Source organism: Crocuta crocuta, unplaced genomic scaffold (genome assembly GCF_008692635.1).
Source record: "Crocuta crocuta isolate KB4526 unplaced genomic scaffold, BGI_CrCroc_1.0 scaffold179, whole genome shotgun sequence".
NCBI lineage: Eukaryota > Metazoa > Chordata > Mammalia > Carnivora > Hyaenidae > Crocuta > Crocuta crocuta.
Window position 1 is genome coordinate 1,311,231 of NW_027551568.1, and position 14,935 is coordinate 1,326,165.

The 14,935-nt window shown below is 45.4% G+C and overlaps 1 protein-coding gene and 1 long non-coding RNA gene across 2 annotated transcripts in view; both read right to left on the reverse strand.

Annotated features, from left to right (window-relative positions):
• The window catches only part of POLN (DNA polymerase nu), a 160,973-nt gene that overhangs the window by 128,822 nt on the left and 17,216 nt on the right, over positions 1 to 14,935 (reverse strand). The window contains exons 2-4 of the mRNA XM_077750518.1: positions 14,597 to 14,740; positions 3,733 to 3,809; positions 1,156 to 1,653 (exon numbers count right to left, since the gene is read on the reverse strand). Coding sequence (XP_077606644.1) covers positions 1,156 to 1,653; positions 3,733 to 3,809; positions 14,597 to 14,735 — 714 coding nt within the window. The 5' untranslated portion in view covers positions 14,736 to 14,740. The remainder of the gene's footprint in view (positions 1 to 1,155; positions 1,654 to 3,732; positions 3,810 to 14,596; positions 14,741 to 14,935) is intronic.
• On the reverse strand, positions 11,491 to 12,677 carry LOC144220336 (uncharacterized). Its single transcript, XR_013331700.1, has 2 exons — positions 12,584 to 12,677; positions 11,491 to 11,945 (listed from the first exon to the last, which is right to left on the reverse strand). It is a non-coding gene; the product is annotated as an uncharacterized LOC144220336 (long non-coding RNA).

Genomic DNA, 14,935 nt, shown 5'->3' on the forward strand with positions numbered 1-14,935 from the left:
GAGTCAGGGAGAGGCAGAGAAAGAGGGAGACACAGAACCCAAAGCAGGCTCCAGGCTCTGAGCTGTCAGCACAGAGCCCGACGCGGGGCTCGAACTCACAAACCATGAGATCATGACCCGAGCCAAAGTCAGACACTTAACCGACTGAGCTCCCCAGGCACCCCTCAGCCAGATATTTAAATGTAAGACCTAAAACCATAAATTCTTATATATAATAATATATACACATATGTATATGTATATATATGTATATGTGTACATACATGTGTATGTATATATTTATTCTGAGAAAGAGAGAGCACGCATGCACACAGGAGGGGCAGAGGAAGAGAGAGAATTCCAAGCAGGCTCCATACTGGCAACACAGAACCTGACCCAGGGCCCAAACTCATGAACCAGGAGATCATGACCTGAGCCAAAACTGAGTCGAACGCTTAGCCGACTGAGCCACCCAGGTGGCCCTAAAACCATAAATTCTTAGAAGAAAACAGAAGTAAACCTTCAAGACCTGGGATAGGCAAAGCATTCTTAAATATAACAACAAAAGTGTAAGTAATAAAAGAAAAAAAATGATAAATTGGAGTCCATCAGATTAAAAATGTTGTGCTTCAGAAGACACCAGCAAGACTGAAACCAAGCCGCAGATGTGGAGAGCTGCAAATTACAGATCCGACAAGGGACCTGTATCAGAATACAGAAAGAATGCTTACAGATGCAAAATAAGATATGAGTAACCCAATTAAAAAAGGAGCAAAAGATCTGAGCAGACATTTCACCAAAGATACACCAATGGCGAGAAGCACAGAGAAGGTGCTCCATGTAACTAGTCACGAGGGGCCTGCAGTTTAAAGCCACAGTGAGACCTCACTTTACACCCAGTAGAACGGCTGACAGCAGGCAACCGCACCAGCAAGGAGGCGGAGGGTCCGGCCCCCGTCCGGTGCTGCTGGAGCGCAGACAAGTGCGCCCGCTCTGGAAAACACTGGCGGTTTCTCGGACATCTGAGGCGTGCACGTTCTCAGTCACTCACCACTGGGGGGCGGGGGGGCCTCAAATCTTCTCCCCAGCTCTCCTACTAGATCAGACGCTGAGATAAGGGGGGGTGCGGTGGCGCAGAAGCGGAGCTGACCAGCAGACCCAATGCTGCGGACTCACCCGGGCCCCTCCCAGCTGGGTGGAGCCGTCCTCATACATCAGCGTCACCACCAGGGCCTCGGCCTCCTGGAGCACTTCCATCACTTGGCTTTGCTCCAAATCATCCAAATACCTAATATCACAAAAATGGTTTCCGCAGGCTCTGGGGTTCCCACAGTTTAGGTAGGCTTTGACCTCAGCAGCCTCTTCTTCCCAGGCCACATGTTTGCTTGCTCTCCCTGAAAACTTATGTGTACCATGTTTTCTTTTAAGAGTCACGTTTTCTCTTTTTTCATTATTCATATCTTCCTTTAGGAATTGTTTTCTTTTACATTCCTCTTTCTGCAGAACCGAAGCCTCCTGCTTCCACAGTGCAGGCAGACTGCTAGGAGCGGCCGGTGAGCTGACACTCTTCCGGTCGGGGTCAGGAGACAGCTGGCTCAAGAGTCCGACACCGGAGGGCTGAAGACAGTGCTTGATGGAAGCTTGTGACGTCCAGCTTGTAAAAGAAGTTAGATCCTGTAGAAAAACATTAAATATTTCACTAGCATATGGAATCCTAAGAGATCTATAAAGCAAACTAATTCCTCGTAGAACTCATCTAGGGTAAAGCTAGGGACACAGAGTCACATTATCTACGAGCAAACTTCCTAATGAAACCACGTAGTATCTTCCAGGAGCGCGTATCTGAATCACGGGCTGGAATGGGCAGGACTTGCTCTGCCTGTGTGTGTAATGAGAGACGCCGTGGACAGGAGTCCCCTGCAGACGTGCGAGACTGAAGATGCCTAGTTTACGACTTCCAGGGAAAGGCCATTTACAAAGTGCCATCACCACAATGATCTGAGAACATGTTCATCTAGCTACTAAATTCTGTTTTGACACAGCCTGGCAGCAACCCTCTTCCTGTCTCTGTCTAGCACCGTGCAACCTCCATTCACAAATTCACAGACTGAGGGGAGAAGAGCATCTCTATCTCAGTACTGGACTCATTTAGAATAACATTTATTTTTCATATTTTGTGATATACTTATGTCGTTTTGAACAAACATATGTTAATAGTACTTTAAAAATAATTTTGAAGGAAAATGTCTCAATATTTGGTATATGGTCACAGAAAATTAAAAATTTAAGTTTATACTCACATTTTTATTGCAAAGAAATATTACATGGTTTTAAGAAAAGACTTCTAAGCATGAAATTATATTACATTAACAATTCTTGCATACTCAGAGGAGTATGCAAGAAAGGAGTCTGAGGGGCGCCTGGGTGGCTCAGTCTGTTAAGTGGCCGATTCTTGATCTCGGCTTAGGCCATGCTATCATAGTTTGTGAGTTCAAGCCCCATGTCAGGGTCTGTGCAGACAGCACAGAGTATGCTTGGGATCTTCTCTCTCTCTCTGCCTCTCCATCTCTTTCTCTCTCAAAATAAACATTAAAAAATTAAAAAAAGAAAAAAGAAAAGGAGTTTGAGGAGCAAAAGGGAATATAAAAATTTGGACTGCTAAAGAATATCTTACAGATGTCACTCTTAAAGGGATACTTACGGATATTAAGTTACCAGAGTACAGTATTTAGATTTTGGTAGATATATTTTTAAGCAATGATGTAATCATTTTTAAAATGTCAAAATTATCAATACACTAGAAATCACGTCCTGTGAAACATTTTAAACTTGTTATGGATATTCTAAATGTTAACTTAAAAACACATCATCGGGTATATGGCTTTTCAAAATTATTTTGCAAGAAAGGAAGCAAAACATTGTTAAGGGAAAGCTGGCTTCCTGCCTGAGGGACAGAGGGGACACGGGGGAGCAGGGCTGGGAGGGAATCTCCGAAAATCCAAAGGCGGCTGCCCCCCCCCCCCCACCCCAACCCACCTCCCTTCCCCTCNTCAGCTGCCTTTCCCTCCACCTGAGGGCCGACAATGAGCCTGCCAACTCGCGAGCAGGTCCGCTGTCCCCATTGTACCACACGGAGTCTAAGTTAGACTGAGGCTGGGCCTTGCACACAGGTGGTTTGCTCCCTAGTCTACTGTCCTGGCCGCTGTGTCTCCCGTCCCAGGCCTTTGGTGATAGGACCTCTTGGGACGCCTGCCCTCGGGTCCACATCACACACCGCACCCGAGACTGGTGTCCCCCGCCTTCCGGAACCGCTCTGTATCCCAGCTGCCCTGGAGCCCCAGCTCTCTCCCTAACCTGAACACTTCAGCCAAGCCCTCCCCCACTCTCCAGAGATGGGGCTCTAGACTGACCGGCTCCTAATCACCCTGCAGATGTCCTGATTCTCAGGCCTATTTCTCACTCTTCAGACTACTTTCCCCACCACCCAGAAAAACCTAAACAAGACAGGGCAGAAATGGGCCAGCTGTCCCTCCCGCTGTCCTCGGGACGGACTCCTTCCGTGGCACCGGACACGCTTCTGTCTTCCTGTCCCCCATCAAGCAGGTCCTCTATAAGCCCCTGGAGGACAAGGACTCGGTTCGTTATTCTCTGAAGCGTGGAATCCAGTGTCTAGCACACGCAGACACTTGAGAGCATGTGTTGGACAAGTGAAAAGTGATCTATTTAGAATCAATCATGTTTGCAATGATTTACCCTTTTTTCCAGCGATTGATTCTTCCCATCTTCAAGTACTGAACCCTTAATATGGGATTTGTTCACCACTTCTGCAGCTTTTAAAGACACAAACAGGAAACGTGAGAGAAGCATTAACGAAGCATTGACATCTAAGTCATATGATTAGCTAAACAGAGAGTGGCCCTCCTGACAGGGGCACCCTACTATTTCCTGAGGTAAAACAATGTAGTCAAACTCGTGCCCAAAGTGCACACGCCACAATAAACATATATGTAACATATCTTCAAATTCACTACACACAGATCCACCTAATCATGAAATGCTTATCAGAAAGTATTACTTGGCATTTCCACTGAATACTTGAGTCAGAAAACCCAAGTTCAACATTTTACGGAAACCTTAAAAGTATTAAAGGTTTGAGGAAATTCTTACCTTTCTTTTTCTTTTGAGAGAAAGAGAGCACGTGTGAAAAGTGGAGGGACAGAGGGAGAGGGAGAGAGAGAATCTTGAGCAGGCTTTGCACTAAGCAGGAGCCTGGTATGGGGCTTGATTTCACGACTGACCGTGAGATCATGACCTGAGCTGAAATCAAGAGTCTGAGGCTTAACCGACTGAGCCACCCAGGTACCCTGAGGAAATTCTTATAAGCAATATTGCAATGAAAGAGTTAGAGGTTCATTAAAACATCATTAATACAAACTTGTTTTCAATTTTGTTTCAATTTTAATAAGCCCGGGCTTATCAGTAAGTGATGGAGCCCACCCCGAACCCCTGGCAACCCCAGGACTCAGGTGTTTGTGCTCATAACCACTGTGCTTTCTGACCTTCCACAACCACAGTAACCACCAAGACATGCAAACAAGAAATCTTTTTTTTTTTTTTAATTTTTATTTTTATGTTTTATTTATTTCTAGGAGAGAGAGAGAGAGAGAGAGAGACAGCGCGAGCAGGGGAGGGTCAGAGAGAGAGGGAGTCACAGACTGAAACAGGCTCCAGGCTCCGAGCTGGCAGTCAGCACAGAGCCCGACACGGGGCTCGAACCCACGAACCGCGAGATCATGACCTAAGCGAAAGTCGGACGCTTAACCGACTAAGCCACCCAGGCGCCCCGCAAACGGGAAATCTTTACAAAAGAAATAACTCAGGACAAATTCAACAAAAAGGCACGAGGCATTCAATGATGAAAACTTAAAATCTTTTAAGATGGCATAAAATAAGATTTATACAAATGGAATGACACGGCATCCAGATATGCACAAAATATTCAACTCTTCCAAAAATAAAGTTCCTGCAATTTCAATTAGAGAGCCCACGGAGCTCTTTTAACTGAAAAAATAATGTCAAAGCACATGAAATACTAAAGATCTGAAAACAGACCCAGAAGGTAAGTGAAAAACTAAATAAATAAAAGGCTTGCCCTGCTAGATTATCAGAACATGCTATAAAAGCCACTGCAATCAAATCCACATGGCATTTGAATAGGAATAATCAAAAAGATTTCTGGAAGAGAATAAACAACTCAGAAACTGACCCCAGGTTTATGATACTTTACTACAGAACAAAGATGGTATCTCAATTCAGTAGGAAAAAAGAGATTAATAAATAGGAATAATAGCACCACTTCTAAGAGAAAATAATACTTTGGGAAAACCATTTGGAACAAAAATCATAAGGGGTTAATATCTGTGCTATACAACAGGCTCTTATACACTTAAAAAAAACACAATTCAATTTAAAAAAATGAGGGGGCGCCTGGGTGGCTCAGTTAAGCATCTGACCTCAGCTCAGGTCATGATCTCATGGTCCGTGGGTTTGAGCCCCGCGTCGGGCTCTGTGCTGACAGCTCAGAGCCTACAGGCTGCTTCAGATTCTGTATCTCCCTCTCTCTCTGACCCTCCCACACTCATGCGCTCTCTCAAAAACAAACATTAAAAATATTTTTAATAAGAACAATAAAAAATGAGGCAAAGATAGGAAGAAGCAATGCACAGATTAGCAAATCCAAAGAGCAAATACACATGCTATAATACCCAAAGTCACTGCTGGTCAGGGAAATTTAAACAAATATAACTGAAATGGAAGTAAGAGGTAGTTTCAGGCATTGTTGGTACAAATGTGAATAGTTAGAATCTTCTTGGAAAACAACCTCTCAAAACCTAGTGAAATTAAAAATACATGCATCACCCTTGGGAGCTGGGAAGAAAAGGACAGACCCACAGGTAGCAAAGAGAGGCCTCCAAGGTGCTACTGATGTTCTGTTTCTTGATCTGGGTGAAGTTTACAGGGTTGTTAAACTTGTGAAACACTGAGTTCTAAATTAGGAATATGTTTTGTGTGAATATGTGTGTGTGTGAGTGCACACCCTCAATAAAAACAGATATATATATATGCATATATATATATATAAACGTTTTACATACAAACTGTATGAATCCTCTAACCAAACATCAGTATTGGCTAGCTGTTTCACAGAAATATATGCAACAGTAAATAGGTTTAAACCAAAACATCTGCGGCAATATTGCTCTATGGCGAAGGACTGAACACAAAGTAGATGCCAATCAAGAGGGAACTCGAATAAATTAAGCACCATCCACACCATGAAGCACACAGCCACTGAAAAGAATGACTTAGAGCTTTATTGGTTGCCTTGAAGATGCACGCAGAAATCTGTGACAATATGATCCTGTTTTTGAAACCAGTGACCACACCTCCCCATTTACGTGCGCAAGTGTGTTACAGACGCGCACTGGCACAAGGGCCGGTCCCTGGGGGCTGACTCTGAGATGGAGGTGTGCATTGGGAAAGGTGACCGGGGAGTGCTCTCAGGTTCAACATACACGGAAGCATGACCGGAGGGGGACCAAGATGCAGTCACTACAAAGGCCTGCTCGGGACCTGGATGGCGTGTAGAGTTGTCGCCACTGGGTCAAGGGAGCTGGGCCTTTCTATCCCAGCACCAACCAGTCACTGGATCGGTCGGTCCTGGGAAGGGGGTGTGCAGCTGGGGCGGCCACGGGTAGAGACCGTGTTGTAAGCAGCCGGCCGGCAACGCTCCTGGCAGCTGGGGTGCTGACTGGCCTAGCGCTGGTGCAGGGGGCCGGGTCCCACGGGGCTCACTGTGGCCCTACACCGTGCTCCCGTGCGGCTCACAGTCGCTCACTGCAGACACGCTCGGAAAGCAGCTCCATCAGGAGCTCATCCAGTGCGCCTCTTCCTGGGGGAAACTTTGACGTTAATGTTAGTTTTTTATTTTTAAAAAAGTGTTTATTTGAGAGAGAGTGTGTGTGCACACAAGCGGGGAGAGCAGAGAGAGAAGGAGAGAGAGAATCCCAAGCTGGGCTCAAACCCAGGAAACCGGAGATCATGACTCCAGCCGAAACGGAGTCAGATGCCCAACTGACTGAACCACCCAGGCACCCCTTTTTAAAAACTTTTTTTAAAGCTTATTTTTATTGAAAGAGAGAGAGAAGGAGGCAGGGGAGGGGCAGAGAGAGAGAAAGAGACAGAATCCCAAGCAGACTCTGCACCATCAGCACAGAGCCCAGTGTGGGGCTCGAACTCATGAACCGTTAGATCATGACCTGAGCTGAGCTCAAGAGTTGGATGCTTAACCGAATGAGCCACCCAAGCGCCCCTTGGGGGAAACTTTTAAAAGCAAGGTTAATGGGACAGACTGCAGATCTTTGTGTCCCTCCTCTAGTACACGTTCTAGAGGCCCCTCACCCTGGCCTAGCACCTCTGCTGGTGTACACAGCTCCCCCGATGGTTTCCTGAACCCTCATCCCTGAGAGGTGCAAACCCCTGGTCACCATACCCTCCTCAGGCACGGGTCACTGAATCTGCCCTCAGGTTTAGAGAGGAGATAGAGGGTGACTAGTGCTATCACCTGGCACCACGGGTAAGCGTCCCCCCACCATCAAGTAACCGCAGCCCTGACTTCTGGCGACCAGGAAGCAAACAGGCGGGAGGCAGATTCCGTGCCTGCCTACCAGCTCTTGGTACGAGGATACGAAGTGACAGGGCAGCAGCCGTAGCTTCGCACTGCACGGTATTCATGTGCGCCCTAGAGGGCGTCCCCCCCTGGCGGCCAAGACTAAATGTGCAGGAGCCAGAGGTGCTGGAGGACAGACACACGGTGACCGACTGGAGCACTGGCAGTGATGGTAGGCAGGAGCACGCGCACATCTACCTTTTGGTTTGCAGGCCCCTTACCTACATGTGCCGGGGACACGGCCCCGGTACCGGTCACTGAGGTACAGAGTACTGCGCCCTGGAGGTTGCCGCCTCGTGCTGGTGCCCAAGCTGTGCCTGCCACTAGCCATCCCACCCTGTCAGGGTGGTGTTTCTGGATGTGGCTGAAAGAACACATGGGTCCCCTGGTCATGTGCCCAGAGCAGCTCCCTGGCTGCACGGCAGGTCCCCACGCTCAAGGTAATGCTTGTGGACCATCAGTGGATCAACTGCTCTGGGCTGTGGACAGAGAAACTCACTGACGCCCTGCAAACAGGAAAGGGAAACCCACGCCTGTAACGTGTCGATTCCAGTGAAGATAAATCACCTTTGGGGGCACAAAGGGCTGTGTTGTCAACTTGCCACCAAGTGACTGTTCCCTCAAAGGATAGTATTACTGGGGACTCCGCATTTGGCGTGTTGGAGGGCTGGACTGGTGTGCCTGGATTGGCCGCAGTGAGTGTGAGCACAGACGGCTGGGTCCCTCCACCCCGGCCCACGGCCACTCACTGAAGAGCCCCAGATGCTTGTGCTGGGACGGCAGGCAGCAGGCTAGTGCATGTCAGCTGGCCAAGTCACTCCAACCGTTTTTTTCTTCAACAATCTCCAGGAGCTGCTCCGTGTCGGCCTTGACTGGGTTCTTTACAGTTCCTTACTCCTCGGTAGCCAATCCCATTAGTAGTTAATGTGCCGTGTCTCTCCGTGTTCACACTACCCAAAGGTGGTCTCACCTGACCCCCTGGCTGGCGCAGGTCTCACACACTCCCCTAGCATGCTGGCCCAGAGCCTCTTGGCTAGGTTGTTGACTTAATGGCCAGGAGGGAAGGAGGCAGCAGCTCCTTAGGAAGCATGTACTTTTCCAGAAGCGTCCTACATCGTCTTCAGCAATGGCGGGCCAATGGGATACTAGCCTCTAACAGAGAAGTGGCCATTCTTGCAGTTCCTGGAAGCATCCGGCTGTCCCTGTCCAGGGCCTCAGGGTCTAGTCTTTCCCTCCTCATCAAGGCCCTGACCTTGAGGAAGCACACCTCCCTGGGCAGAGAATCCAACCTTTTCTAGAGCTCTACAAGTGTTGGATTAAGCAGTGGCCCTGTGGCTGTGACTGGTCTTTTTTAGGCTACCAGGGAAGCCCTGTGCTTACCACAGTTAGCCTTTCACTGCTAATCAATCACCCTCAGCCTCTGTTTTCTTCCCCCCAAAGGATGTGTTATTCCTAGCCACAGCCACCAATTCCACTGTCTGCCACTGTCTCATGCTTTGCAAATCCGCAGCACGGTCCCACAGCGTCCAGCCTCGCCACCATCATCCCTCGTCCGGCTCAAATCGTGATGGAGCCATCGGTGCCGGTCTGCCTGAGGATGACCAAAGTCCTAAATGCCAGGTCTGCTTTCCTAGACCACTCCTGGCGCAGCCACAGGAGATCAGGGTCCCGGGAACCGCACTGAGCATCACCCACAGGAAGCTTACGGGGGAGGGAAGGACGGAGAGGAAGGGGCGCAAACGTGATCATGATACACGCGCAAGAAAGGCCTCGGGTGGTCCCGTCAGAAGAAGCGGGGAGAGGCCCAGACAGCCCAGCGCAGCCTCATACGCAGGCTGTGATTACAATCACAGAGAGGGGCACAGATATAAGAGCGACGTACTAAGTTATCCGCACGGGTAGCAATGAGGAGAGGGCTCAACAAAGCAAAAGCCTAAACTAAGAAGACAAGGCACAGATGTACGCTATGTGCCTGTATGTGTAAGAATGTAAAAAAATTTTTTGAATGTGGAATCAGGGACTTCTTTGGTTTTTAAAAAATTTCCTGGAATACTACAAACAAAAAAGACCTCCCCAAAATACTGAGGAAAACATTTACAATATATGTACCAGAAGAGTTCTCCACATGTATGTAATGTTTGTAGAAAGCCCTTTCAAATCAGTAAGAGAGGAATTCACAGCCAAGCCCATGTGGGACAGCATTCGGCGCCGAGAACACCTTGCTCTGCCTCAACGAGTTCAAAGCGTCCTAAAGAGAAGCCCAAGAACTTCAGTTATGTTCTCTCAACTGAGCGGCAAAGGACTGCAAAACGGCTTACTTCTAAGGCACCCTGGGAGAAGTATTTTGTAAAATGCTGCTTTCCCCAGTTGAGTGAAAAGAGAGAAAGGGTAAAGCAGAGGATGAGGTTGGAAAATGTCACATTTGGAAGTCACAGGCCAATCTGAGTGGGGTGTGGAGTGAGAGGGGCCGCGGTGGGACACAAGACTACAAAGGGCCGGCAGGGGTCCCTGGGGGCACAGGGGAGGTTTCCACAGGTGCACTCTGCAAAGGGCAGGATGAGGGCTGAGCTAGTTCGAGCAAAGGCATGAAGGCAAGTCCAGAGCGGCAATGACGCAGGTAAATGGCAATTAGGACGCCACTGCAAACATCCCAGTGAGGAGGAGAGGCTGGTATGAGGGTGGCAGGGACTGAAATCCCACACCTAGCAGGGCTTCCTAAGGATTTTACATTTACTTAATAGAAATAAAATACAAAATGTTTGTCCATTATACTCTTGACCACAATGAATATAATCAAAATAGATCTACTTGGTCATTTAGCTTTATGTTATTTGTCCTTGAAATCACAGAGATTTCTACAGATGGGGGAAATACAGACACAGTTCCTATTAATGAACTGGATTTTCATAAATATGGGGGGGAGGGTCACAAATTGTAATTAATTTAGAAATGTCTGTAAAAGTTTTTGTTTTGGAAGACACCATATTTACACCTGAGCTGTTAGAATGAAAAATAATTTGGAAAAATAAATGTGTAGTAGAATGTGTATTTGATTTCTACAGGTCCTTAGGCAAAACAAGAGATAATCTTCTAATAAACGTATTTAATCATATGCATAGCCATACACATAGCAGCAGGTGAGCCACCAGCCCTGCAATCACCCTGCAAACTCCTCTTCCCCTGGTATTTACCAAAGACTTTCAACAGCATTATTGAACCATCAATTTCTGTGAAAATTTAAGTCAGATGAACCCAATTTTCAACCTAGTTTATTATTTTTTAAAATATTTTATTTATTTATGAGAGAGAGACAGACAGTGTGAGCAGGGGAGGGTCAGAGAGAGAGGGAGACACAGACTCTGAAACAGGCTCCAAGCTGGCTGTCAGCACAGAGCCTGATGCGGGGCTTGAACCCATGAACCATGAGATCATGATCTCAGCCGAAGTCGGATGCTTAGCCCACTGAGCCACCCAGGTGCTCCTTTGCAACCTAGTTTAAATGCATATGGATTGGGGCACGTGGTTGAACGTCTGACTCTGGATTTCAGCTCAGGTCATGATCTCAGGGTCATAGAATCAAGCTCTGCATTGGGCTCCACAGTAAGCATGGAACTTGCTTATGAAGATATTCTCTATCTCTGCCTGCCCCCGCCCCCTCCCCAACTTATGCACTCTCTCTAAAAAAAAAAAAAAAAAAAAAAAAAAAAAAGAAAGAAAGAAAGGTATAAGGGTTAAGGTACAAACCTAAGCTACAGGCACAAAAGACTCAACAATACAATGGCTTAAAGAACAAAGTTTATTTCCCTTTCGTGTTCTGAGTGCGTGTTCTCAGCTGGCTGCACACGTCTCATGAAGTCTCTCCAGGACTGGGGTTTCCAACACGTTCCACAATCCTCTAGACACAGTTATCATTTGCAGAGTCTGAAAGGAGCGGTTTGAGGTTCCTACTGGGGGGAAGGAAAGAGGCCAGCTAGGGAGCAAGTTGAATGTCTTTGGGCCTACTCTGGAAATGGCACACACCACCTGAGCACACGTCCCACAGACAGGAAACCAGGTCACACCTGACTGCAAGGACACTGAGTCATACAGTCTGATCCTGCTCCTCGGAAGGACAAGGTGGTGTTGTGGACATGTAATCGCTGCCAAAAAGGCCTCTGGAGTAACACAGAATGGCCACCAGGAAGTGGCAGGGACCAGGAGGTGGCGGTGAGGAAGTGCCAGTCAGGACGATGGTTACCTTTGAACAGGAGAGTTTGAACTGAGAAGGAAATGTTCAGGTCTTGAAGATGCATTACATGGATGTCCTCTTCATATTAATTCATTAAATTGTAGTTTAAGTTTTTGCATATTTTGTTTTTCACAGCAAAGGGTTTTTAAATAATGATCAATTCTGCAGCAAGAAGATATATGTAATCCATCCCTTACTGCATGTGCATCGCAAAATCCCTCAGTGTAGCCCACCAGAAATGCAGACCTTGAATGACATGTAACGGTAATGTTGTTTGGTGTTACTTGTTTGAAATAAGAAATATTTGTAGTTATTCTTGCTGATTGAGGAGCTCGATTTTTGTATTTATTTGGTATGAAATGGGCTTTAGAAATGAAACGCCAAATACAGTATCTTACTTGTAAAGAGGTAAAGGTCTGATGCAGTAACAACTCAGCATGTGACAAGGGGCCAGGAATGAACTAGATCTTAGGTCCAGCATCATTCATCAATAACCCACCAGCAACCAATTCAATCAAATCCATATGAAATAAGAAACCGAACTGGTGGGAGTCTGTGGCAGACAGACTCCAGGGTGGTCCCAAGACCCCTGCTTCCTAGTAGTCACACCCTTAAGCGTGGGTGGTACTTACTGGCTCACTCCTTACCCACAGAGTACAGCAACAGTGACAGGATGTTCCCAATTAACTTTGCAGACGACCGTGATGACAGTCTTGCCAGGGAGAAAGTAAGCTGCTATCACTGTAAAGCCAGGCCTAAGGAGAACCACGTGAAAAGGAACTGAAGGTGTCTTAGAGCCACAACCACTCAAGGCCCTCAGTCCAAAAGCCTACAAGGAACTCTGCCAACAAGCATGTGAACTGGAAGCAAATGCTTCCCCATTCGGGCCTCAGGTGAGACCAAGGCCCCGGCTGACACTTTTGTGCTGCAGCCCAGCAGACAATGAAGCTAAGTTGTCCCACGTCCTGACCCATAGACACTGGGAGATATCAAATGTGGGTTGTTTTAAATTGTTACATTGTTAATAAGGGTGTTATGTAGCAACAGACAATACAGAATCCATATGAAAACTCCACTATTTTTCCAAATCCATTAACATTTGACAGAAAAATACCATTATTTGTTCCCATTACCTCTCAGTAAATGTATGAAAACTAGAATTTTATGGGGTATTAGAGAACATGACAAGAGTTCACAGGATGGACTGATGGCCATAAATCTTGATTTCAACACTCACACTGAAGCTAACAGACATATTTTACAATTGCTATCATTTTTTTAATACTATCGGTTTTTAAAGAGAAGTACATTTCTTCCTGTCAAATACACATTGCTCTTTTATTTTAGAAAGTATACAGAATAAGGGAGAAGGCTCTTCCTCACTATCTGCCTCCCACCACTCCCCAAAACACTATCAATTGCTAGGTAGGTAGTCCATACCCAAAAATTCTTACCAGTTCATTTATTAATGACTTCTACTGTAACAAGGCTCATGAGCAACAGGTGCCTGACTATGAACAGATTGAAATGTTAAGTGCTACCTATATTTTCCTCAAGAAATTGCACATATATAAATTATGACTGTATTAAAATATACCCATATATCATTAACCTAGATTTACTAGGTGCAAATATTTGGTCATCCTTCTCAATCTATCAATCTCTCTTCTGATAGATAGATAATTGATTAATAGATGATAGATAACTAGATGATAGTTGATAAAGATAGATAGATACATAGATGAATCATTAGAAACTAAATTACACATTATGGACATGACACCTCATTTTTAAATACTTCACCATGCATTTCCTAGGAATAAATCCATTCTGCCAAATAACCATAATATCACAACACTTACGAAAATCAACAATAGTTCCATAATATCAATATCTAATTCCTAGTTAATTTTCCTCAATTTTGCCAAATAAACTTTTACTAAGCTATATTAAAAAAAAAAAAGAAACTGCACATACATAGCTTTTGCACAATTTGTCAATACTCTCAACTATTTCATCACAATTACTCAATTGTATCTCAATCATAGATAACTTACTCTGTAGAAAAGAAACAACAAATTGGCCCAAACTTAAATATAAAAAAAGAAAACTTTGCTAGTAAAAAAAATAACTGGTGTTCCAAATATTTCAGTCACACTTGTGAGTTTATGTCACTATTATTATGTATGATGTCAAAAACACATATACACAGATATGTTGATCTTTGCCACCCAGGAGTTTATTCATTTCTCTGGCAGCAGAATACACACTCTGTTAAAAAATACTTCTCTTGTCCACCACACCTAGTAAGCAAATACTTTGTCAATGTACGTTCAGTGACCCAAGAGCTAAGGCTGAAGCCAGGGGCATTTTGAAAGGGCCCATCTCTCCCAAGGTCACTTACACAGCCAGTGCAGATTCTCAGCAAATGTTTGGCATAAATGCCTGGAACAAGGAAGAGAGTGCTACATTTTAAAGCATTAAGGACTAAGAAAATGTGAAGTTTAGCGAGCAGCAGCTCAGTCATCACTGAATGAGAGGAAACCAAGAGTAGCTGGCCTCCCTATACAATGTAAGGTTCCTTAGAATAATTCTGCTGGTTCATTTTCAAGCCTTAGTTAAGGTAACTAAAGACAGATAGATTCAGAAAAATTACTCACTCTTTTCACTCCCTCTCCAATGCTTAGACTCCACTAAGTCACCTGAGTGCAGAGCAGACATAATCTTCTGAGCAACACTGGAGAGCGGAATCTTACAGGGATCAATGCCTACAAATGCCTCATAATTTTCCATTTTCATAAATCCTAAACATAAGATAAACATAATATCCATATATTAATTTTATTTCAAAATTAAGAAGTTATTTGAAAAAATGTTATATACGGAGATATTCATAAAAATTACTCTCTATTAATGACCACACATAAAATAGGGATCAATTACCTCCGTAATTACCAATACAACAACAGCAAGAAGGCGGCAAAATGGTTAGAGACTCA